General features: G+C 50.4%; 1 protein-coding gene across 1 annotated transcript; it reads left to right on the forward strand.

Annotated features, from left to right (window-relative positions):
- The first annotated feature begins 1987 nt into the window (after positions 1 to 1987).
- On the forward strand, positions 1988 to 26268 carry LOC116976642 (acetyl-coenzyme A synthetase 2-like, mitochondrial). The gene is made up of 10 exons (XM_033026469.1): positions 1988 to 2006; positions 5899 to 6111; positions 11091 to 11228; positions 12051 to 12143; positions 14164 to 14276; positions 16405 to 16531; positions 17633 to 17760; positions 20652 to 20715; positions 22595 to 22716; positions 23781 to 26268. The coding sequence occupies exons 1-10, from the start codon at positions 1988 to 1990 to the stop codon at positions 23955 to 23957; spliced, it is 1194 nt and encodes a 397-aa protein (XP_032882360.1). The 3' UTR covers positions 23958 to 26268.
- Positions 26269 to 26680: the final 412 nt, after the last annotated feature.

Here is a 26680-nt window from a genome sequence, read left to right on the forward strand (position 1 = left end):
TCTTCGACCTGTCCTCGCGGCCTACCAGCGGGTCCTGGAGCGACGTTTCCCTGAGGGGACCTGGCCAGAACATCGGCTTTGGCGGCGGCGCAGCGCTGGAGCGCTGTTGCGGAGCGGGCGATGCCTTTCCTGGGTCGCCGCGCTGGAACTCCAGTATGCTGGGACCGCCGATGAGAACATCGTGGAGCCGCGGTTCTGTGGAGCGGCCAGCTGCGGCGCTGAACGTTACATCCCGGAGCCTGGGATCTCTTGCCGAGATCGCCAGTGTGCGGAGCTCCGTCTGGCGCGGTCTGTTGGCTTGGAAGCCGCGGGCTCCGGTGGGAATGCGGCCGTTCCTGGCACCCCAAGCCGCTGGGGGTTCTCCCGACGCCGGAGCACCATCACCCGGCGAGAACGTCGGGCGCCGTGGCGGCGACTGTGGAGGCCTCAATAGACCCGACTTTGGGTGGACAAGAGGATGGGGACTGGACTTTGTGCCTTCCCCCACAGTGGGAATCACTGTGGGGGGATGTTTTTGTGTTGAACTTCTTTTTGAATCTATGTTGTATTTTTATTAGTGTGCTGCAAGGACATCAGAATTTCCCCTGAATAAGGGGATTAATAAAGTTTAATCTAATCTAATAAATAAATAAATAGAGAACAGAATAGAACAGAGAGAGAGGGAGAGAGTGCAGGGCTGCCAACTCTCACGCATTGAGCGTGGGAATCACGCATTTCCACAAATTCTCACGCTGATCACAAATTTGTCACGCTCTGTCGTGAGAAGTTCTGTGATCAACGAGAATTTCAAAACTCACATCAACTGCATGGGCCGCGGGTGTTGGAGAGCCGGGGCTGAGGGAGGAATGGAAGCAGAAGCAGCGGTGTGGACAGATGTAGGATGGGGAAGCCGGGGCTGGCTAGTGTTTGCCGGGCTGGCGAGTGTTTGCGGGGCTGGCTAGTGTTTGCCGGGCTGGCTAGTGTTTGCCGGGCTGGCTAGTGTTTGCCGGGCTGGCGAGTGTTTGCCGGGCTGGTGAGTGTTTGCCGGGCTGGCTAGTGTTTGCGGGGCTGGCGAATGTTTGCCGGGCTGGTGAGTGTTTGCCGGGCTGGCTAGTGTTTGCCGGGCTGGTGAGTGTTTGCCGGGCTGGCTAGTGTTTGCAGGCTGGCGAGTGTTTGCGGGGCTGGTGAGTGTTTGCCGGGCTGGCTAGTGTTTGCTGGGCTGGCTAGTGTTTGCCGGGGCTGGCGAGTGTTTGCCGGGGCTGGCTAATGTTTGCCGGGTTGGCGAGTCGCTCGCTGCATCTCCGGCCATGGAGCAGCCTCAGTGCAAGAGTCCCGGGCCGTCAGAGGCGTCAGAAGCATTGCGCCGCTGCCATTAGAGTCTCTGTGCCGAATTCGCCCTGGTGACCTGCATGGATCGGGCAGTGTCTCTGGAGAGAAGGAATGGGTGACGCTTCTGGATTCTACGGGTCTCGACCCGAAACCTTTAGAAAAGGTCTCGACCCGAAACGTCACCCATTCCTTCTCTCCAGAGGACAGTTTGTTAGGAAAATGAAGGAAATGGTAACAGAATATTTATACAGCTGAGTGAGTATAATTTTATGGATGAGAAATTGTGTTCAACCAATTGATGACTTCTTTGACAAAGTAACTAGCATGTTAGATAACAAGGAAGCCAATGGATGTAGCAAATGTTGTTATACAAAATTTGGTCTGTGAAGTGCCCCATAAAAGATTACCGCATTAGATAAGCACCTGTGGACTTGAACATAATAGGTTAAGTCTAAGGGGTCAGATATGGGGCTTTATGTGTGGGCCAGATATATTGTCAGTGCAGAGGGGCTAGGAGCAAGGCCAAGTGTGCATCCAGAGTCAAGGTCTGGAATAGTACAAGGTGTGCAGTCAAAGCTGGGACAATGGGAGTGTTCAGCACTACCTGCAACCTCCGGAAACCACCTGCAACTTCCAGCAACCGCCTACAACCAGCATCGCAACCGGCTTCGACTAAAAAATGACCGATTTTTTAAACGGTAACCTATTTTTAGTCGCGGCTGGTTTTGAATTTTTTGAAATAATCGCCGGAACATAGAATAAGCGGAAACCACTTTCGACCATTAGGGAGACTGACAAAAACCTCCAGGAACCGCACGGAAACCTTGGGTGGGGCGCAAAGTCTCCAGAGGTTTCCGTTCAGGTTTCCCTAGTGGGATAGGGGCATAAGCAGGTAAGCAGCTATGATCAGGGTAGAATAGGGGGGGGGGGCAGGTATAAGGCTGGATTCAGGGTCAGGAATGAGAGAAGGTATGCAACTGGAGTCAGGGTCAGTAGTCGTACCAGGTGTGCAGTGAGACCCAGGTTGGTCAACATGGGCCAAGTGTTTGATTATAATCTGATTTCCATACATGGATACACTAAGATCATTCATGTGCTGCACCTGTTGATCAGAGCCTGGGTTCTACTGTGGAAAGTAATTAGGAAAGTAATGTAGCCTAACCTTGTTCATAGCTAATCCAATTTAAAGCATAAATATTGCATTCAAGTGTAAGTTAAAAGACTCGCTACAGCATGCACCAGATTGCACAATTTCAAGGTAAAAAATGCAAAAGCTCCGTACCAATGGGAGGGGACACACCCTCCTCCCACACCCTTCCCCCCCCCCCCCCACCTCGGGCATTACACGCCCTCGGGCTTGGCCTCTCCCAATTTCTCACTCCCAGCCCTCACCCAATGTTGGCAGCCCTGCAACTGGGAGATCAGTTTGGTTAGTACGACCTGAGCGGAGGTGTTGGGCGAAGCGATCGCCGAATCTCAGCAATCACACCCGCTGAGTTTCTCCAGCATTTTTTGTCTACCTTCGATTTTTCTAGCATCTGCAGTTCTTTCTTAAACAAGAGTTTATGCTTGATTAGTAAGTTTAGTTTAGTTTAGTTTAGAGATACAGCGCGTAAACAGGCCCTTCGGCCCACCGAGTCCGCGCCGCCCAGCCAATCCCGCTCACCAACACTATCCTACACACACGAGGGGCAATTTACAATTTTTTTACCGAAGCCAATTGGCCTACTAACCTGCACGTCTTTGGAGTGTGGGTGGAAAACGGAGCACCCGGGGGAAACCCACGCGGTCACGGGGAGAATGTGTAAACTCTGTACAGACAGCTCCCGTAGTCAGGATCGGACCCGGGTCTCTGGCGCTGTAAGGCAGCAACTCTACCGCTGCCCACATTTGTATGAACTGCAATTAAAGTTCAAAGTGTAGCTACACCGGGTAATCCCTGAAAATATTGATTACAGGAAAGCATAAAGGGTTTCTGCTTGATGAGTAAGGGTGGCAAAGGTTACAGGGAGAAGGCAGGAGAATGGGGGTTGTGAGGGGAATAATAGAGCAGCCCTGATTGAATGGCGGCCCAGAATCGATGGGCCGAATGGCCTAATTCTGCTCCTGGTCTAAGAATGGAGAGATTGAGTCATTTGTGTGAGGATTCAGTCCGCGTGCACCTGTTCCAGAGACATTGTCGTCAGATGTGGTGAAATGAGAGGATGCTTCCACTAGAGGGAGTGTCTAGGCCCAGAGGCCACGGCCTCAGAATAAAAGGACGTTCCTTTAGGAAGGAGATGAGGAGGAATTTCTTTAGTCAGAGGGTGGTGAATCTGTGGAATTCGTTGCCACAGACGGCTGTGGAGGACAAGTCATTGACTGCATTTTAATAGCCAGGGTGTTGCAGGCAGATCAGGATTCACAGCTGTTTGGGTTGGGTGACTGTTGAAACCTCTGGTCCGGGTTGGCTAACCTGGACTGTAGGTCATCAGTCTGAAGAAGGGTCTCGACCCGAAACGTCGCCTATTCCTTCTCTCCATTGATGAAAGATGCTGCCTCACACGCTGAGGTCCTCCAGCCATTTTGTCTACCATGGATTCAAAGCAGAGTCTGTTCCATGATACACACTCTATTCATTCACAAAATTCAGTTCATCAGCAAAGCTTTCCTCCTTGGCTAATAACTATTGGTCCCTTCCATCCTCCACTCCCCCCCCCCCCCCTCTACTTTCCTCCCCATGTCTTCACAACACTTCAAACCTGTCTCACACTTTCTGCTCTTATCTCTGACCTTTGGTCCAATCATTGGCCCCCACCCCCCACTCCCTTTCAATCGAAGAAGGAAGTTCAGTCTGAAGAAGGGTCTCAACCCGATACGTCACCCAATCCTTCTCTCCAGAGATGCTGCCTGTTACTCCAGCATTTTGTGACCATCACCTATCCATGTTCTCCAGAGATGCCGAGTTACTCCAGCACGTTTGGGATGGCACGGTGGCAGAGTTGCTGCCATACAGCACCAGAGACCCAGGTTCGATCCTGACTGCTGGTGCTGACTGGACTGACTTTATACGTTCTCTCCGTGACCGAGTGGGTTTTCTCCGGGTGCTCTGGTCTTCCCTCACACTCCAAAGACGTACAGGTTTGTAGGCTTCGGTAAAATTGTCCCGAGTGTGTGTAGGATAGTGCTAGTGTATGGGGATCGCTGGTCGGCATGGTCTCTGTGGGTCGAAGGGCCTGTTTCCGTGCTGTATCTCTAAACTAAACTAAGCACTTTGTGCCTTTTTTGGTGTTAATTGTTGATTGATTGAAAGCTGCCGCAGTAAAACAGGCCCTTCACCCCACAGAGTCCACACTGATCATCGATCACCCTTTCAATCCAGTTCTACATGATCCCAAATAGATCCCCCCCCCCCACTCTCTCTCCACCCCTTCCCCACCAAAGTCATCCTGTAAGTCCCACAGTTCTCATCCATATATCTCTTCATTATCGCCTCTTCCACAGCCAACAATGGACCATTGTGGGCTCCACCTTTCCTTGGTCATCGGTGCTGGCTCTGCTTGTTCTGTACTTTTTTCATACCTCTAGTTTCCCCCCCCCACCCCCCTCCTGACTCTCAGTCTGAAGAATAGGGTCTCTTCCCGAAACGTCACCCATTTCTTTTCTCCAGGCAATGCTGCCTGGCCCGCTGAGTTTAGTTTTTAGTTTAGAGATACAGCATGGAAACAGGCCCTTCGGCCCACCATGGCCGTGCCGACCAGCGACCCCCTTACACCAGCACTATCCTCTACACTGGGGACAATTTACAATTTACAGAAGCTAAATTAACCTACAAACCTGTACGTCTTTGGAGTGTGGGAGGAAACCGGAGCACCCGGGGAAAACCCACCCTGTCACAGGGAGAACGTACAAACTCCGTAAAGACAGCACCCGTGTTCAGGATCGAACCCGGGTCTCTGGCGCTGTAAGGCAGCAACTCTGCTGCTGCACCACCGTGCCAATCAGTTACTCCAGCATTTTGTCTCTATCTTCGGTGTAAACTAGCATCTTATATTCACTGGAGTTTAGAAGGATGAGGGGTGTTCTTATAGAAAGATTACAAAATTATAAAAGGACTGGACAAGCTAGACGCAGGAAAAATGTTCCCAATGTTGGGCGAGTCCAGAACCAAGGGCCACAGTCTTGGAATAAAGGGGAGGCCATTTAAGACTGAGGTGAGAAAAAACATTTTCACCCAGAGAGTTGTGTGAATTTGTGGAATTCCCTGCCACAGAGGGCAGTGGAGGCCAAATCACTGGATGGATTTAAGAGAGAGTTAGATAGAGCTCTGGGGGCTAGTGGAATCAAGGGATATGGGGAGAAGGCAGGCACGGGTTATTGATTTGGGACGATCAGCCATGATCACAATGAAGGCGGTGCTGGCTCGAAAGGGCCGAATGGCCTCCTGCAACTATTTTCTATGTTTCTATGCTTCTATCTGCAGTTCCTTCCTGTTACGTTATCCCACTCTGTGTGTTATGTTGTGATGTGTTGGTTCAGGCAGCACAGGCAGCACAGGGGCAGAGCTGCTGCCTTACAGCGCCAGAGACCCGGGTTTGATCCTGACTACAGGTGCAGCATCTGTCGATGGTGTGAGATCACACTGTGACCTTGCCTTCCCCCTGCTCTCTCTGCAGTACGTGTTTGATTACCACGAAGGTGACGTGTTTGGCTGTGTGGCCGACATTGGGTGGATAACTGGCCACAGTTACGTCGTGTATGGCCCGCTGTGCAATGGAGGAACCAGTGTTTTGTTTGAGAGCACTCCTGTCTACCCTAACCCAGGTAAGGACAAGATCGTATTTGTTCCAGCCTATTATTTCTCCCGCAGTCTCCGCGCCCTGCCCACCGCGACGCCTTCATTCTGACGATCCGGTTTGAGTAATCGAGAGAAAATTAGTTAAAATCTCAACACGTGCCGCGGTGGTATAGTTGCTGCTTGTGCGTTTGTACGTTCTCCCCGTGACCTGCGTTAGTTTTCTCCGAGATCTTCGGTTTCCTCCCACACTCCAGAGAAGACATGCAGGTTTGTGGGTTAATTAGCTTGGTAAATGTATGGCCTACTCCTGCACCTATTGTCTATTGTCCCTAGTGGGTGTAGGATAGTGTTAGTGTACGGGGATCGCTGGTTGGCACAGACCTGGTGGACCGAAAGGCCTATTTCCGCGCTGTATCTCTAAACTAAACTAAACTAAACTAAACTAAACTAAACTAAACTAAAATAAACTAAACTAAACTAAACTAATCTTTGCAGAGGGTACACAAAAATGCTGGAGAAACTCAGCGGGTGCAGCAGCATCTATGGAGCGAAGGAAATAGGCGACGTTTCGGGCCGAAACCCTTCTTCAGACTGATGGGGGGTGGGGGGGAGAAGGAAGGAAAAAGGGAGGAGGAGGAGCCCGAGGGCGGGGGGATGGGAGGAGACAGCTCGAGGGTTAAGGAAGGGGAGGAGGCAGCAAGGGCTAGCAAAACTGGGAGAATTCAACGTTCATGCCATCCAGACCCAAGCAACCCAGGTGGAATATGAGGTGCTGTTCCTCCAATTTCCGGTGTTGCTCACTCTGGCAATGGAGGAGACCCAGGACAGAGAGGTCGGATTGGGAATGGGAGGGGGAGTTGAAGTGCTGAGCCACCGGGAGTTCAGGTAGGTTATTGCGGACTGAGCGGAGGTGTTCGGCGAAACGATCGCCCAACCTCCGCTAGTCTCCCCGATGTAAATCAGCTGACATCTAGAGCAGCGGATGCAGTAGATGAGGTTGGAGGAGATACAGGTGAACCTTTGTCGCACCTGGAACGACTGCTTGGGTCCTTGAATGGAGTCGAGGGGGGAGGTGAAGGATTCACTTGCGTGATCTCCAAAGGGCCTGTCCCACTTAGGCAACATTTTAGGCGACTGCCAGGGACTAGTTTTAATGGAATTCACCTGCTACACCTGGCGACAACCTACGACAACACCTACGTCAACCTATGACAACCTACGACAGCAAAAATTGTCGCCACTGTAGCTGAAAAATGTTGACAATTTTGAGGTAGTCGCCCAGAAAATCACCCTAAGTGGAACAGGCCCTTAAGTCACGGCTTCATGAGAAATTCTATTTCATCTGAGAATTTCTCCTCAGTGACTTAGAATGAGATCAACAGAGAGAATGAAAACACAGATTGGCTGGAGGAACTCGGCAGGTCAGGCAGCATCAGGGAAGGGGATGGACAGACAACGTTTCGAGTTGGGATCCCGTCTGAAGAAGGAACCCATCCTGAAATGTTGTCTGTCCTTTCCCTTGACAGATGCTGCACCTGTAGTCAGGATCGAACCCGGGTCTCTGGCGCTGTAAGGCAGCAATACTGCCGCTGCGCCACCGTGCCACCCAAATAAGATGTTTGTTTAAGTATCGAGATATCAAAACATAAAATGCTGGCGTGGCACAGTGACTTGAAACTCCAAAGATGTACACATTTGTAGGCTAATTGTCTTGGTATAATTGGCCTTACTGTGTGTAGGGTAGTGTAATGCCCCTGTCCCACTTAGGAAACCTGAACGGATACCTCTGGAGACTTTGTGCCCCACCCGAGTTTTCCGTGAGGTTACCGGAGGTCCCAGGAGGTTTTTGTCAGTCTCCCTACCTGCTTCCACTACCTGCAACCTCCGGCAACCACCTGCAACCTCCGGGAACCGCACGGAAACCTTGGGTGGGGCGCAAAGTCTCCAGAGGTTTCCGTTCAGGTTTCCTAAGTGGGACAGGGGCATTAGTGTGCAAGGATGGCTGGTCGGTGCAGACTCGGTGAGCACACGGGCCTGTTTCCGTGCTGTTTCACTAAACCAAACCAAATCGCCATCTATCCATGTCCTCCATAGACGCTGCCTGAACCGCTGAGTTACTCCAGCACTTTGTATTTTGCTTATGGTTCCAGCATCTGCAGTTCCTAAAGTCTCTACCCAGATACCTCTATCCTATCCCTCGCAGTACCATTGACTCACAAAAGAAAGATTAATTAAAAATTAATAGATGACCCAGCGTCTTTGGGGGAAAGGAATTATAATTTTCGACCTATTGTGAGTAGGGCTCCCAGTTTAGTTTAGTTTAGTTTAGAGATACAGCGTGGGAACAGGCCCTTCGGCCCACCGAGTCCGCACCGACCAGCGATCCCCGTACATTAAAACTATCATACACCCACTAATTTCACATTTATACCAAACCAATTAACCTACAAACCTGTACGTTTTTGGAGTGTGGGAGGAAACCGAAGATCTTGGAGAAAACCCACGCAGGTCACGAGGAGAACGTGCAAACTCCGTACAGACAGCACCAGTAATCGGGATCGAACCTGGGTCTCTGGCGCTGTAAGTGCTGTGTCACTGTGCCACCATAAATAACTTTACTATTGATAAGCTTGCCTCCAAAGTCCAGTTCTTTCTGATATCTAGGAAACTTTGATCACATTGCCCTCTGCCCGGCCTTCTCAGTTCTGGGAAATTCAACACTGTTTGTGCGACCTCTGGAGTCCACAACACCACCTGCTATGTTGTACACTTCGCTCGAAATCGAGTTTCTAGAAACGGCGATGGGAAATTCAGAGATAAGCGTTGGGTAATGCAAACCTTGATCTTGTCTGGTTTTTAGTTTAGTTTAGGCCTACAGTGCGGAAACAGGCCCTTCGGCCCAACGGGTCCTCGCCGACCAGCGATTTTGCCCCTCCCCCCCCCCCCATATTAACTCTATCCTACACACACTAGGGACAATTTTTACATTTACCAAGTCAAACAACCTACAAACCTGCACGTCTTTGGAGTGTGGGAGGAAACTGAAGATCTCGGAGAAAACCCACGCGGGGTACAAACTCCGTACAGACAGCACCCGTAGTCGGGATCGAACCCGGGTCTCCGGCGCTGCACCCGCTGTAAGGCAGCAACTCTACCGCTGCGCCACCGTGAACGCAGTAGTAAATACCTCCAGCTTCAGGGACAGCTTCTTCTCCGCCATTATCAGGCATCTGAACCAGTTTAGTTTAGTTATTTATTGTCACATGCACCGAGTTACAAAAAGTGGTGAACACTGCCCGGTCCATCCCATACCCCCACCGTCAATGGGCTCTACAGGAGTCGCTGCCTCAAAAAGGCAGCCAGCATCGTCAGAGACCCACACCACCCTGGCCACGCTCTCATCTCACCCCTGCCATCGGGTAGAAGGTACAGGAGCCTGAAATCTGTAACGTCCAGGTTCAGGAGCAGCTTCTTCCCTACAACCATCAGGCTATTAAACACAACAACCTACAACTACGAACTACAAACTATCTTGATCGCATGTGGGACTTCGGGCTCTGTCTTGTTTTTGCACTATATTGCTTTGTTTTATATTTAATGAACTTTTTGTTGGTTATTATGGTTTTTTTACAGAGTACTGTCTTTACCTACCTGTTGTGCTGCAAGAGAGAGATTTCCATTGTTTTGGGACACATGACAATAAAACACTCTTGACGTATAGGTTTAAGGTGAAGGGGGAAAAGATTTAAAGGGAATCTGAGGGGTAACTTTTTCCACACAAAGGGTGGTGGGTGTATGGAACGAGCTGCCAGAGGAGGTAGTTGAGACAGGGACTATCGCAACGTTAAAGAGACATTTAGACGGGTACATGGATAGGCCAGGTTACAATATGATACGATAGAACTTTATTTATCCCAGGAGGGAAACAGATCTGCCAACATTTGATAAAAACACCAAATACATGAAACATGAAATTAAAGTGAGGAGTGGAAAGGCTTGGGGGATGTGCAAAGATTGTGGGGGGGTTGGGGGGGGGGGGGGGGGGGGGTCAGTCTACCCCACGACAGAAGGGGGAGGAGTTGTACAGTTTGATAGACACAGGGAAGAAGGATCTCCTGTGGCGTTCTGTGCTGCATCTTGGTGGAACCAGTCTGTTGCTGAAGCTGCTCCTCAGGTTGACCAGTGTGTGGCATGGAGGGGGTGAGCTGTATTGTCCGGGATGCTCCATTTAAAGGGATGTGGGAGAAACGCAGGCAGATGGATAGGACATGTTGGTCGGCGTGGGCAAGTTTGGTCTCCTAATCTGAGGAAGGACATTCTTGCCATAGAGGGAGTACAGAGAAGGTTCACCAGACTGATTCCTGGGATGGCAGGACTTTCATATGAAGAAAGACTGGATAGACTCGGCTTGTACTCGCTGGAATTTAGAAGATTGAGGGGGGATCTTATAGAAACTTACAAAATTCTTAAGGGGTTGGACAGGCTAGATGCAGGAAGATTGTTCCAGATGTTGGGGAAGTCCAGAACAATGGGTCACATTTTAAGGATAAGGGGGAAATCTTTCAGGACCGAGATGAGGAAAACATTTTTCACACAGAGAGTGGTGAATCTCTGGAATTCTCTGCCACAGAAGGTAGTTGAGGCCAGTTCATTGGCTATATTTAAGAGGGAGTTAGATGTGGCCCTTGAGGCTAAAGGGATCAGAGGGTATGGAGAGAAGGCGGGTACAGGATACTGAGTTGGATGATCAACCATGATCATATTGAATGGCGGTGCAGGCTCGAAGGGCCGAATGGCCTACTCCTGCACCTATTTTCTATGTTTCTATGTTTCTATCACTACTGTGAACGGGGTGATCGATGCTCGGCATGGACTCGGTGGGCCGAAGGGCCTGTTGGCCCTGCTGTCCGTGGCTTCCGAACTCCCTCGACTCAGTAGGCGACCGGAATGAGGGCTGATGGCTCCAATTGCTGGGTGAACTCTTGCCTCTCTGCCCTGTGTGCAGGCCGCTACTGGGAGATGGTGGAAAGGCTGAAGATCAACCAGTTCTACGGGGCACCCACGGCAATCCGGCTGCTGTTCAAGTACGGGGACGAGTGGGTGAAGTCCTATGACCGGACATCACTGAAAATACTGGGCTCAGGTCGGTACCCAACCCGCTGGAGCAGAAACCCTGCCGTGATAATCGATTGTGTTATGGCTTATTATACACAGGGGCTGCTTATATATTATTATACTTATTATATACTTCTGATAGGAGCAGAATTAGCATAAATGTCCAACGAAATGGTCGCCGATATTTTCATGACACCGTGTGCGTTGTGTTGGGCTCGGTTAGGGGAAGGGAAGCAGCACGTTGATCAGCACGTTGATAGGAACAGAGTTAGGCCATTCGGCCCATCAAGTCTACTCCGCCATTCAATCATGGATGATCTATCTCTCCCTCCTAACCTCATTCTCCTGCCTCTCCCCATGTCCCCCGTGACAGCCGTACAAATCAAGAATCTATCTTGAAAAGCCTTGAAAATCTCCATTGACTTGGCCTCCACCCATTAGTCAAGATTGAACGCGGGCCTCTGGTTCTGTGAAGTAGCAACTTGACCTCTGCGCCACCGTTCCGCCCTCTCGTCATTGACGCTCCAGCACGGTGGATGTGGGCTGAATGGCCTCATTGTGTGTTTTGCAAATGCGTCAGTGGGTTACGGGGAGAAGGCAGGAGGATGGGCTTGGGAGGGGGGAGAGATAGATCAGCCGTGATTGAATGGCGCAGTGGACTTGATGGGCTGAATGGTCTAATTCTGCTCCTATCGCCTGTGAACTTATGAAGATCCAAGATGGCGCCCAGCCCAACCCAGGCGACTATTTGTGTGCTCGTCACAGAAGTAAATCTGACCGTATGAATTTAGCCGCAGGTTCTCGTTCAGTGCAGTGAAATGAACTGTCTTCTTCTGTTTGAACTTCTCAGTTGGCGAGCCCATCAACGCGGAGGCGTGGGACTGGTACTACAGAGTGGTTGGGGACGAGAGGTGTCCTGTGGTGGATACCTGGTGGCAGACAGGTAAGAGGCAGCTTCCCATAGATGGCTCTGATGCTGTGCAACGCCGGTGGGTTTAATAGAGTCCCCGAGTTACACAACATGGAAACAGGCCCTTCAGCCCAACATGTCCATGTTGACCAAAATACCTACTTTGCCTGGGTTTTGCCCATATCTTTAGATACAGCACGAGCAACAGGTCCTTCGGCCCACCGAGTCCGCACCAAATAGCGATCCCCGCACATTAACACCAGAGTTGCTGCCTTACAGCGAATGCAGCGCCGGAGACCCCGGTTCGATCCCGACTACGGGTGCTGCCTGTACGGAGTTTGTACGTTCTCCCCGTGACCTGCGTAGGGTTTTCTCCAAGATCTTTGGTTTCCTCCCACACTCGAAAGACGTACTGGTTTGTAAGTTAATTGGCTTGATAAATGTAAACATTGTCCCTAGCGGGTGTAGGATGGTGTTAATGTGCAGGGATCACTGGTCGGCACGGGCCGAAGGGCCTGTTTCTATGCTATACCTCTAAACTAAACTAAACACCAGGGAGGACACAGGTTTAAGGTGAGAGGGGAAAAATTTAACAGGAATCTCAACAGGGGGGCAACTTTTTCACACAGAGAGTGGTGGGTAGATGGAACGTGCAGGCGGAGGTGGTTGTTGAGGCAGGTACGAAAACAGCATCTGAAAGAAACTTGGACAGGTACATGGATAGGGCAGGTTTAAGGACCAAATGCGGGCAGGTGGGACTAGCAGAGATGGGACATCTTGGTCAGCATGAGCAAAGTGGGCAGAAGGGCCTGTTGCTGTGCTGTATGACTCTATGACCCTATAACTGAAGGGGTTAACAGGAAGAAAAGAGTCTGGTCAACACCTTGATTCCAATGAGCAAGGATTGAGTCCGTTAATCAATGATGAATGAATACAATGACTTTAGAACAGAGCTCATCTTTTTACAGGTTGACATGGTTAGTTGAGGGTATTCTTGAGGTACAATCTGTGGTGAATCTGTGGAATTCATTGCCACAGAAGGCTGTGGAGGCCAATTCAATGGATATTTTTAAATTTTTAAATTGATAGATTCTTGATTAGTACGGGCGCCAGGGGTTATGGGGAGAAGGCAGGAGAATGGGGTTGATACGGATAGATAGATCAGCCATGTTTGAATGGTGGAGTAGACTTGATGGGCCGAATGGCCTATTTTTGCTCCTAATTCTGATTGGTTAGCACCCAACATTGGTACACAGAACAATAAACTAAAACCACAATGTAAAGGGCCTGTCCCACTGTACGAGGTAATTCAAGAGTTCTCTCGGGTTTTCCCCTGATTCAAACTCGGAGAATGTCCGTAGCGGGTCCGTAGGAGTTCGTGGATGTCCCGTAGCGGCTCGTAATGCTAACGGTAGGTACTCGGGAAATCCGGTAAACTCGTGACGTTTTTTCAACACTGTGAAAATTAACTCTTGAATTGCCTCGTACAGTGGGACAGGCCCTTAAGTCAGAATGTCATTGTTCTGTTTGGGACATGTGACAATAAAACACTCTTGACTTGAATGTTTCGGTGCTGAAGACTGATGATCTGACTCAAGGTCTCTGTTCAGTTTAGTTTAGTTTGTGTTAGATTATTGCCATGTGTATCGAGGTACAATGAAAATCTTATGTTGCGTGCTATCCAGTCAGCAGAAAGACAATACATGATTACAATCGAGCCGTTATAGTGTAGAGATACATGATATGGGAATAACGTTTAGTGCAAGGTAAAGCCAGCAAAGTCCGATCAAGGATAGTCTGAGGGTCACCAGTGAGGTAGATAATAGTTCAGGATTGCTCTCTGGTTGTGGTAGGATGGTTCAGTTGCCTGATAACAGCTGGGAAGAAACTGTCCCTGAATCTGGAGGTGTGCGTTTTCACACTTCTGTACCTTATGCTGCTGGCCTTGCCGAGGCAGCCCGAGGTGTAAATGGAGTGGATGGAAGGGAGGTTGGTTTGCGTGATGGTCTGGGCCGTATAGCCTCCGTTTACTGATGGGCGGTTTCTCTTGCAGAGACGGGAGGGATCTGTATCGCCCCTCGTCCCGCTGCAAAAGATGCGGAGATTGTGCCTGCCATGGCAATGAGGCCGTTCTTTGGAATAAACCCTGTCCTCATGGACGACCAGGTAACTGGGGTGCATCGCCCGAACCCCTTTAACCCAGCTCGCAGCGTTAATCGATTGAAAGAAGCAGTGTGGAAACAGGCCCTTCGGCCCACCGAGACCATGCCGGCTACCGATCACACTTTCGCGCTCGTTAACTTTAGTTTGTTCGTTTAGAGATACAGCGCGGCAACAGGCCCAACGGCCCTCCGACACCGCGCCGACCAGCGATCCCCGCACACTAGCACTATCCTACACACGCTAGGGACAAATCTACATTTATACCAAGTCAATTTACTTACAAACTACATCTTTGGGGTGTGGGAGAAAATGGAAGATCTCAGAGAAAACCCACGCAGGTCACGGGCAGAACATAAAACTTTGTACAGGCACGGGCGGCACGGTGGCGCAGCGGTAGAGTTGTTGCCTTACAGCGCCAGAGTCCCGGGTCTGAACCCGACAACGGGTGCTGTCTGTACGGAGTTAGTACATTATCCCTGTGACCGCGTGGGTTTTCTCTGAGATCTTCGGTTTCCTCCCGCACTCCAAAGACGTACAGGTTTGTAGGTTAATTGGCTTGGTATGAATGTAAAATTGTTAGTAGAGTGTGTAGGATAGTGTTAATGTACGGGGATCGCTGCTCGGCGCGGACTCGAAGGGCCGAAGGGCCTGTTTCCGTGCTGTATCTCAAAACTGAAACTAAACTACTCCAGCACTTTGTGTCTTTTTTCTCTATGTAGCTGTCTGCCACTCGTAACAAGGACAGAGTCCCCCTTGTCCTCACCTTCCACACTACCAGCCGTCACATACAACATATAATCCTCCGACATTTTCGCCATCTCCAACGGGATCCCACCACTGGCCACATCTTCCCATCTCCTCCCCTTTCGGTTTTCCGCAGAGACCGCTCCCTCCGTAACCCCCTGGCCAATTCGTCCCTTCCCACCCAAACCACCCCCTCCCCTGGTACTTTCCCTTGCAACCGCAGGAAATGCTACACTTGTCGCTTTACCTCCCCCCTCGACTCCATCCAAGGACCCAAGCAGTCTTTCCAGGTGAGGCAGAGGTTCACCTGCACCTCCTCCAACCTCATCTATTGCATCCGCTGCTCTAGGTGTCAACTGCTCTACATCGGTGAGACCAAGCGCAGGCTCGGCGATCGCTTCATCCAACACCTCCGCACAGTTCGCATTAACCAACCTGATCTCCCGGTGGCTCAGCACTTCAACTCCCCCTCCCATTCCGAATCCGACCTTTCGGTCCTGGGCCTCCTCCATGGCCAGAGTGAGTCCCACTGCAAATTGGAGGAGCAGCTCCTCATATTTCGCTTGGGTAGTTTACACCCCAGCGGTATGAACATTGACTTCTCCAATTTCAGGTAGTCCTTGCTTTCTCCCTCCTTCCCCTCCCCTCCCAGCTCTCCCACAGCCCACTGTCTCTGCCTCTTCCTTTCTTCTTACCGCCTCCCCCACCCCCACATCAGTCTGAAGAAGGGTCTCGACCCAAAACGTCGCCTATTCCTTCGCTCCATAGATGCTGCCTCACCCGCTGAGTTTCTCCAGCATTTTTGTCTACCTTCGATTTTTCCAGCATCTGCAGTTCCTTCTTAAACATTTCGTCTTTTAAATGTTGTTATATTTTACATATATATATATATATTGTGCTCCAATCACTTATGACATTATGACCTAATATATATATATATATGTATTAGTTCATAATGTCATAAGTGATTGGAGCAGAATCAGGCCATTCGACCCATCAAGTCTACTCCGCCATTCAATCATGGCTGATCTATCTCCCTCCTAACCCCATTCTCCTGCCTTCTCTCCATAACCCCTGACACTTATACTAATCAAGAATCTCTTTCACCTTAAAAATATCCACTACCTGGTCTCCACAGTCTGCTGTGGCAAAGAATCCCACAGATTCACCGCCCTCTGATTAAAGAGATTCCTCCTCAATACCTTCCTGAAGGAACGTCCTTTATTTCTGAGGATGTGAACTCTGGTCCTAGACACTCCCACTGGTGGAAACATCCTCTCACCCATCCACCCTATCCCTGGCCTTTGACTATTCGGTAACACTTTGCGTTGACGTTACTTTGCGTCACGTCAACACGCCCTCACGCACTTTGCTCTGTCTGTTCCAGGGTAAGAGGCTAATGGACAACAACACCTCTGGGCCTCTCTGCATCGCCCAGCCGTGGCCAGGGATGGCTCGGACTATCCACAACGACCACGACAGATTTGTGGACACGTATTTCAAACCCTACCCCAGTGAGTGGACGTGTGGTGTTGACAATGGCCTTGTCTTGGATCTGTGCGCAGGGATGTGGGGACTAGTGTCGGCCCAGTTCGGTTTCAGTTCCGTTTAGTTTACTGTCACGTGTACCGAGGTGCAGTGAAAAGCTTTTGTTACCCGCTAACCACTCAGCGGAAAGACAATACATGGTTAATTCCCGGGATGGCGGGACTGTCATTTGCTGAGAGAATGGAGCAGCTGGGCTTGTGCACTCTTGAGTTTAGAAGGATGAGAGGTGCTCTTATTGAAACATATAAGATTGTTAAGGGTTTGGACAGGCTAGAGGCAGGAAACATGTTCCCGTTGTTGGGGGAGTCCAGAAGCAGGGGCCACAGTTTAAGAATAAGGAGTAAGCCATTTAGAACGGAGACGAGGAAACACTTTTTCTCACAGAGAGTGATGAGTCTCACGGGTGGAATTCTCTGCCTCAGAGGGCGGTGGAGGCCGGTTCCCTGAATACTTTCAAGAGAGAGCTAGATAGGGCTCTTAAAGATAGTGGAGTCAGGGGGATATGGGGAGAAGGCAGGAACGGGGTACTGATTGGGAATGATCAGCCATGATCACATTGAATGGCGGTGCTGGCTCGAAGGGACCAATGGCCTACTCCTGCACCTATTGTCTATTGTCTACATGGTCACATTCGGAGATAGATAGATTCTTGATCAATACGGGGGTCGGGGGTTATGGGGATAAGGCAGGGCTATGGAGTTAGGAGGGAGAGATAGATCAGCCATGATTGAATGGCGGAGTAGACTTGATGGGCCGAATGGTCTAATTCTACTCCTATTCCTTATGAGTGATGCATTTACAGTGCACAGATACATGATAAGGGAATAATGTTCAGTGCGAGGTAGAGCCAGCAAAGTCCGATCAAGGATAGTCCGACGGTCACCAGTGAGGTAGATAGTAGTTCAGCAGTGCTCTCTGGTTGTGGTAGGATGGTTCAGTTGCCTGATAACAGCTGGGAAGAAACTGTCAATGAATCTGGTGCACAGGCCCAGAGCAGAGAGCAGACTTTGGACGATCTGCCAGCGACGGCCAGTCTCTGAGGCACTCTCTCCCCTTTCTCTTTACAGACTACTTCTTCACGGGTGACGGAGCCTACAGGTCTGAGAAGGGCTATTACCAGATCACGGGCAGGCTCGACGACGTCATCAATATCAGCGGGCACCGGCTTGGCACAGCCGAGATCGAAGGCGCTGTGGTAGGAGGAGCTCGGTGGAGGGAACGTGGGTTTCAAACCTCTCGTATCAGCGGGCGTTTCTTGTTTTGGGATTTATTGAACGGATTTCAATGGTGGTGCTGCTGCCTCATAGCGCCAGAGACCAGGGTTCGATCCCAACCACGGGTGCTGTCTGCGCGGAGTTTGTTCATTCTCCCCTTGACCAAGTGGGTTTTCTCCGAGTCCGGGTCCATAAGTCATAGGAGCCTAATTAGGCCATTCAGCACATCAAGTCCACTCCACCATTCAATCATGGCTGACCTACAGTATCTCTGGGGGGAGTCCAGAACCAGGGGCCACAGTTTAAGAATAAGGGGTAAGCCATTTAGAACGGAGATGAGGAAACACTTTTTCACACAGAGAGTTGTGAGTCTGTGGAATTCTCTGCCTCAGAGGGCGGTGGAGGCCGGTTCTCTGGATACTTTCAAGAGAGAGCTAGATAGGCTCTTAAAGATAGCGGAGTCAAGGGATATGGGGAGAAGGCAGGAACGGGGCACTGATTGTGGATGATCAGCCATGATCGCATTGAATGGCGGTGCTGGCTCGAAGGGCCGAATGGCCTACTCCTGCACCTATTGTCTATTGTCCCTCTCAACCCCATCCTCCTGCCTTCTCCCCATAACCCTTGACACCCGTTCTAATCAAGAATCTATCAATCTCCGCCTTAAAAATACCAATTGGCTTGGCCTCCACAGCCGTCTGTGGCAATGAATTCCACAGATTCACCACCCTCTGTCTGAAGAAATTCCTCCTCATCTCCTTTCTAAAGGCACGTCCTTTTATTCTGAGGCTCTGCGTGTGACGGTTTGCTCCCACATCCCAAAGACGTGCGGGTTTGTAGGATAATTGGCGACTGTGAATTGTCCCTAGTGTGTAGGATAGAACTAGTGTACGTGTAGGTGATCAATGGTCGGCATGAACTTGGTGGCCGAAGGGCCTGTTTCCATGCAGTGTCTCGAACGTATTACCTCGTGGTCAGTAGCTCACCGCACTAACGCACTCTCCATCATGTAGTGTGGTATTGTAATTATGCAGAATGGGAATGATTGGTACAGGGTGGCACGGTGGCGCAGCGGTAGAGTTGCTGCCTCACAGCGCCAGTGACCCGGGTTCGATCCTGACCATGGGTGCTGCCTGCGCGGAGTTTGTACGCTCTCCCCGTGACCTGCGTGGGTTTTCTCAGAGATCTTCGGTTTACTCCAGGTGCTCCAGTTTCCTCCCACATTCCAAAGACGTGCGTGCGGGTTTGTAGGTGACTTGGCGTTGGTAAAATTGTAAAATGTCCCCTGGTGTGTGCAGGTGAGTGCTAGTGTGCGGGGTGATCGCTGGCCGACACGAGCTCGGTGGGCTGAAGGGCCTGTTTCCGCGCTGTACCTCTCAAGGTATTATCTCGCGGCTTGTAGGTCTCCACGCCAAGGCAGTCTCTGTCATGTTGTGTGGTGCAAGAGTGGTGGTGAATGGGATTAGATTGGATTGGATCTGGGGGCCATGAGGTGTTGTGGTCCCATGCAGCAGGTGAATCCCTCACTCCAATGCTACTATCAAGACGGGGACAAGTTCAATAACTTATTGAACTTATCATTCAATAAGTTTGAATGAATGAATACGTTTATTGGCCAAGTATATTCACATACAAGGAATTTGCCTTGGTGCTCTGCTCGCAAGTGACAACATGACATACAGTGACAATTAAGAATGACATAAAACATTAAACGTAAATAATAATCGATTTAAATTAAATTAAATACCAGAGCAAAAGGAGGCTACAGATTTTTGGTTATCGAGTAGAGCTACTACTCGTGGAAAAAAGCTGTTTTTATGTCTGGCTGTGGCAGCTTTGACAGTCCGGAGTCGCCTTCCAGAGGGAAGTGATTCAAAGAGTTTGTGGCCAGGGTGAGAGGGGTCAGAGATGATCGTACCCGCTCGCTTCCTGGCCCTCGCAGTGTCCAGTTCGTCAATGGGGGGAAGGTTGAAGCCAACAGCCCTTCGCAGCCGATCGAACGATACGTTGCAGCCTCCGGGTGTCGTGCTTGGTCGCGGGGAAGAGCTGTCCAGAAGCAGGAGAGGTACACCCAGAACGCAGACACTTCATCTGAAGCAGCAACACGGGACCGTGCGTGTACCTACCGACACCAACGACCCATAGAGTCATAGAGTCATCCACCGAGTCCGCGCCGACCAGCGATCCCCGTGCAATAGCATTATCCCACACACTGGGATAGTGTGTGGGGTACAGGTCGGTCACGGTGGTGTAGCGGTAGAGTTGCTGCCTTACTGTGCTTGCAGCGTGGGAGACCCGGGTTCGATCCTGACTACGGGTGCTGTCTGTACGGAGTTTGTACGTTCTCCCCGTGACCTGCGTGGGATTTCTCAGAGATCTTCGGTTTTCTCCCACACTCCAAAGACGTACAGGTTTGTAGGTTAATTGGCTTGGTAAAAGTTTAAAAAAATTGTCCCGAGTGGGTGTGGGATAGTGTTAATGTGCGGGGATCGCTGGTCGACGCGGACCCGGTGGCCGAAAGGACCTGTTTCCACGCTGTATCTCTAAACTAAACTAAACTAAATTAAACTAGGGACAGTTTTACGAACTTAGTGAAGCCAAACAACCTACAAAAACCCGTACGTCTTCGGAACCTGTGGGAAGAAGCCGGAGCTCCCGGAGAAAACCCACGCAGGTCACGGGGAGAACGGACAAACTCCACACAGACGGCGGCCGAGGTCAGGATGGAACCGGGGTTTTCTGGCGCCATGAGGGGGGCAACTCTACCCGCTGCGCCACCCTGTGTGGAGAGGAGCCTTTGGAAGGCAGAGGGTCAGATGAAACCGCTGATCGCCCCAACCCCCCACCATGTTTTCCTTTTTGGACCTTTCAGAACCAGCACCGCATTGTGGCTGAATCCGCGGCAATTGGATGCGCTCACGAGATCAAGGGAGAAGGTAAGATGATCTGAGGGAGAGAGAGAGGTGGAGGGAGGAAGATGCCGCAGAGGGTGGTGAATGCACAGGGATGAGAGTCGAGAGGTGCACATACAATGCTCCAACCGCAGGATCTTCCAGAATATTCTTCACACGGTCATAAGTGATAGGAGCAGAATTAGGCCATTCGGCCCATCAAGTCCACGCCGCCATTCAAACGTGGCTGATCTATCTCTCCCTCTCAACCCCATTCTCCTGCCTTCTCCCCATAACCTCTGACACCCGTACTCATCAAGAATCGATATCCACTGACTTGGCAAGGAATTCCCCAGAAGGCTACCGTTCTTGCAAAAGATAAGCATGTGAATTGATTAGTAGAAGAGGGGTTCTCGACCCAAAACGTCACCCATTCCTTCTCTCCAGAGATGCTGCCTGTCCCGCTGAGTTACTCCGGCATTTGGTGCCTTACATCTTCGGGTAAACCAGCATCTGCAGTTCCTTCCTGCACATTGATTAGTGGAGACTAATTTAGGTACTTGTTTTCCATCTTGCAACAGATAACCAGGAAGATGTGATGAATCTGACATTTGGGCCTGAAACTATGTTTAGAGGAGAAAGGTTTTTTTCTTAACAGGGGGTGGGGGGGGGGGGGGTTGTTGATGGAGGGTGTATTCTCCCGGTATTCCAACACAATGGCCTTGGTTCTTGGTCAGGAGCGATCCCATTTAGCTTCCAACGTTCCCATCTACTAGCAAGGAGGCACGGTGGCGCAGCGGTAGAGTTGCTGCATTATAACGCTAGCGACCCGGGTTCGATCCTGACCAGGGGTGCTCGCCTGTACGTTCTCCCCGTGACCTGCGTTGCGGGCACTCTCCGAGATCTTCGGTTTCCTCCCACACTCCATAAGAAGTAGATGTTTGCTGGTTACTTGGCTTGGTGTAAATGTCAAATTGTCCCTAGTGTGCGGGCGGTTGTGTTACTGTGTGGGGTGATCGCTGGTCGGCGTGGACACGGTGGGCCGAAGGACCTGTTTCCACTCTGTATCTCTAAACCAGGCACGTGCCGTCAAGAGTAGTGCCTACCCTGACTAAAATTATAACAAGTTAATTATTAAATATAAATAGTAAAGATTTCCAATTCATTTACTAAATTCAGTATTTATTATTAAATGGTTATTATTTTAATAATGGATCTTAGGTAGACATAATTCTCCCGTGCCTTTCATCCGCAGTACGTGTAATACCCGTAACTATATTCAACTCACGTGCCGTGGACGCTGCTTCAAGACTTCACTTACAATAGGCAATAAAGGCAGCTGAAAGCCTGCCTTTGCAACGTGGACTGCGCGCAAGGTGTTGCACATGCCCACAGGAGAGGAGACCAATCTGCGCACGTGTTTTTTTACAGATTTTCTAATGTCGATTGTCAGCCCACAGGACCGATCTCCGCATGCGCGGTTTTTACGATTTTCTGCGCATGCGTGGTTTTTAAAGGTCGACTGACTGCCCAGTGCCTACTGTCAGTAGTTATTCACGGCACGTGCCTGCTCTAAACTAAACTAAAATCTAGACTAGCAAGGCACGCGTAACATGATGTTATCTTCAAAGTTACCAAGGGGTTGCCAACCCACTTTGGAGCTACAGAAGAAAGGTCTGAAGAAGCGTCCCAACCTTAAAGGTCACCCATCCATTTCCTCCAGAGATGCTGCCTGACCTGCTGATTTACCCCAGCACTTTGTGCCTGTCTTTGGTATAAACTAGCATCTGTAGTTCCTTGTTTCTACTTGGGAGTTTAACATTGACTTTGTTCTGATGGAGGGAGGAGGAGTTTGGTTTGCAGGGTCCCCTGGTGGAGTTGGAGAGGTTGTAGTTGACGTTCATCCTTGTGTCTCCCTCGCCAGCTTCCTACGTCTTCATCATCCTCAAGGATGGGGTGGACATGAGCGAGGACGTCATCAGGCAGGAACTGAGAGTCATCGTCTCGCAGAAGATCGCAAAGTATGCTGCTCCTGATCACATCCAGGTAATGCCTCGGTCTGGTGTTGCTCTGCAGCTGTTCTGGTCCAATCATGCACATATGGCGTTTGACGGCACTGGGCCTGTACTCGCTGGAGTTTAGAAGGATGAGCGGGTACCTCATTGAAATTTACCGAATAGTGAAAGGCTTGGATGAAGTGGATCTGCACCCTCTCCAAAGCCTCCACGCCCTTCCTGTAATGGGGCGACCAGAACTGCAGCGGTAGAGTTGCTGCCTCACGGCGAATGCAGCACCGGAGACCTGGGTTCGATCCCGACTACGGGTGCTGTCTGTACGGAGTTTGTACGTTCTCCCCGTGGGTTTTCTCCGAGACCTTTGGTTTCCTCTTACGCTCCAAAGACCTACAGGTTTGTAGGTTAATTGGCTTGGTATAAATGTAAATTGTCCCTAAGGTGTGTGTAGTATAGAGTTAGTATGCTGGGATCGCTGGTCGATGCGGACTCGGTGGGCTAAAGGACCTGTTTCATGCTAAAGTCTAAAGATGTGGGCAAAACCCAGGCAAATGTGACTGGCTCAGATAGGTATTTCGATCAACATGGACATGTTGGGCTGAAGGGCCTGTTTCTATGTTGTATAACTCGGGGACTATTAAACCCACTGGCGTTGTGCAGTCAGAGCCAACTTTGGGAAGCAGCCTCTTACCTGTCTGCCACCAGGTGTCCACCACTGGACCCTGTGGGTGCTCCTGTTGCCTCTCACACTCCAAAGACGTGCAGGTTTGTAGGTCATTTGGTTCGGTAAAGTTTGTAAATTGGTGTGTGTGTGTTATTATGTGTGTGAGTTATTATGTGTGTGTGTGTGTGTGTGTGTGTGTGTCAGTGTATGTGTTAGTGTGTGTTAGTGTGTGTGTGTGTGTGTGTGTTAGTGTGTGTGTGTGTATTAGTGCGTGTATTAGTGTGTGTGTGTGTGTGTGTGTTAGTGTAAGTGTGCGGGGATCGCTGGTCAGTGCGGGCTCGGTGGGCCGAAGGGCCTGTTTCCGCACTGTATCTCTGATGTACACTGCATGCAGCCTGGGGTACCACTAAAGGGGAACCGTTCTCTCTCTCCAGATTGTGAAGCGGCTGCCCAAAACCCGGTCGGGCAAGATAATGCGGCGGGTCCTGAGGAAGATCGTGGAGCGTAAGCTGGACGAGCTGGGAGATCTGACCACCCTGGACGACCACACGGCCGTGCAGGAGATAGTGGCCGGGCACCGGCAGATGCTGAAGGAGGAAGCTGAGCAATAGGGAGGAGGCATCACGCTGCCGGCCCGTCATTGAGAGGAACCATTAATTTTAGTAAATGCACATCCAGGTGCAGCAGATCACGGCTCCTCTCCACCAAGGCTGGGATCAATGCTGTACATACACTGGCTGCTATTTGCCTTTCTGAAGGGGACCCGTTGATTCCTACCAGGAGCACCTCAGGGGAAGATCTCGGATGTACCCGCACTGTCTGACTCTTGTACGCTTGTGAAACTGACTTAAGTGGTTCTATATTTGTCACGTATGAAATTATTTTTGCATATATTCACACAAGCGGGCAGATTTGCACCATTTTCCAAAGTTCAAAGTCCAGTGGCCCGCGCTCTCGATGTATTGGAGCGGTTCCCGTGAACCGACGTCCCTCTCCTCTCCTCTCCACGCCCGGCCATCTTTGTGTCCCGGGGGCGCCCCCTGCAGCCGACCTTGAAGGCGCTCTGGAGGCATTACCCCGGTTCACCCTCCCACCGGCACCTTGCTCCTCGTGCCCGACGCCTCCAGCCCCCTCACGGTTACGCCGACCGCCGAGCCTTTGGGCGGGAACTCGGTCACGCTGTCCAGCAAGCCTTCAGGCGGTTCCCCCATCCCACCGCCCAACAAGCCTACAGCTTGTTCCCCATCCCACCGCCCAACAAGCCTACAGCTTGTTCCCATCCCACCGCCCAACAAGCCTTCAGGCGGTTTCCCCATCCCGCCGCCCAACAAGCCTACGGGCGGTTTCCCCATCCCACCGCCCCAACAAGCCTACAGCTTGTTCCCCATCCCACCGCCCAACAAGCCTGCAGGCGGTTTCCCCATCCCACCGCCCCAACAAGCCTACAGCTTGTTCCCCATCCCACCGCCCAACAAGCCTACAGGCGGTTTCCCCATCCCACCGCCCAACAAGCCTACAGCTTGTCCCACAGTCAGTGTCCAGGCAGCATGTTGCTACACGATTTCGTGCAGGTCTAATCTTTCTCGTCTCGAATCTGGAGCTGATGTCACAAGTATAAGTTTCAGGAGCAGAATGAGGCCATTCGGCCCGTCAAGTCTACTCCGGCATTCAATCATGGCTCATCTCCCTTTGGTCATTCAACCCCATTCAATCATGGGCTGATCTATCTCTCCCTCCTATCCCCATTCTCCTGCCTTCTCCCCGTAATGTCCGACACCCGTACTAATCAAGAATGTATCAATATATTATTAAAATAACCATTGATTTGGCCACCACAGCCTTCTGTGGCAATGAATTCCCCAGCTTCACCACTGTCTGACTTAAGAAATTCTTCCTCGTCTCCTTCCTAAAGGAGCGTCCTTTCATTCTGAGGCTGTGACCTCTGGTCCTACACTCTCCTGCTAGTGGAAACTTTGCAGATAAAGGGGATAATGAAGATTTCCCCTGACATACATCTCCGAATGTAAATAGTCCAGACTTAACTACAAAGGGCTCTGTTTGCATTTGTGGTGGTTCAGGAGGGGAGAAGCCAGAACAATGCTTAGTTAAAGCAAAAGTACAACTTCCGTGTGGCATAGAATAATCGGCACAATGGAAAGAAGGACAAAAGACTTCCATAAGTCAGAGGAGCACAATTAGGCCATTGGGCCCATCGTGTCTACTCTGCCACTCAATCATGGCTGATCTATCTCTCCCTCGCAACCCCATTCTCCTGCCTTCTCCCCATAACCCCTGACACTCGTACTAATCAAGAATCTGCCAATCTCTGCCTTAAAAATATCCACTGACTTAAGGGCCTGTCCCACTTTCACGACCTAATTCACGACGTCTGCCGAGTTCGCCCTTGACTCATACTCGCAGCATGGTCGTCAAAAGGTCGTAGCAGGCCGTGATGCTAGTCGCAGGTACTCGTGGCATCAAGTAGGTCGGGGCGTTTCGCTAGCCTGATGAAAAATGTCCACGAGTAAAAAAGGTCGTGAATTAGGTGGTGAATGTGGGACAGGCCCTTTAACCCCACAGCCTAATTATGTGGCAAAGAATTCCACTTGGTTTGTGGGGAGTTTTTAAAAATATATTGTTCAATAATTGTTCTTCTGAACTATCTTCTCATTCATTACACTATGACTGTTTTAAAACCTACCTGATCTGTACACTCCTCATTAATCCAATTATCTTGCCTCCATTTGCTTATTTGTCATCTTTCATTAAATGAAAAATGTCAGAAATACTTAAAACAAGCCAGTGAGCGTCTGTGTGGAAAAAGTTCATTTCAAGTCAGTGATTCTACCGTTAAACTGGATTTGTTTTGTAAATTTGTTTTGTAAATTTGTTTTGTCATTTAAGTAAATTTGACCTAATAACATCAAGCAGCCGTTCTTTCCGCAGCCTGCGTGACTCCTGTCAACAATACTGTTCATAAGTCTTGGGAGCCGAAATAGGCCATTCGGCCCATCGAGTCCACTCCACCATTCAATCATGGCTGGTGTAACTTTCCCTCTCAACCCCATTCTTCTGCCTTCTCCCCGCAGTGACCCTTGACCCGTACTGATCAAGAACATGTCACCCACCGCTTTAAAAGTACCCAATGACTTGGCCTCCACTGCCGTCTGTGGCAATGAATTCCACAGATTCACCACAGAAATTCTTCCTCATCTTTCTAAAGGTACATCCTTTTAATCTAAGGCTGTGCCCTCTGGTCCTGGACTCTCCCACTGGGGGAGACGCCTCCTCTTCACATCCACTCCATCCAGGCCTTTGACTATTGCCTCTTCTC

This window comes from Amblyraja radiata, chromosome 9 (assembly GCF_010909765.2).
Source record: "Amblyraja radiata isolate CabotCenter1 chromosome 9, sAmbRad1.1.pri, whole genome shotgun sequence".
Classification (NCBI taxonomy): Eukaryota; Metazoa; Chordata; class Chondrichthyes; order Rajiformes; family Rajidae; genus Amblyraja; species Amblyraja radiata.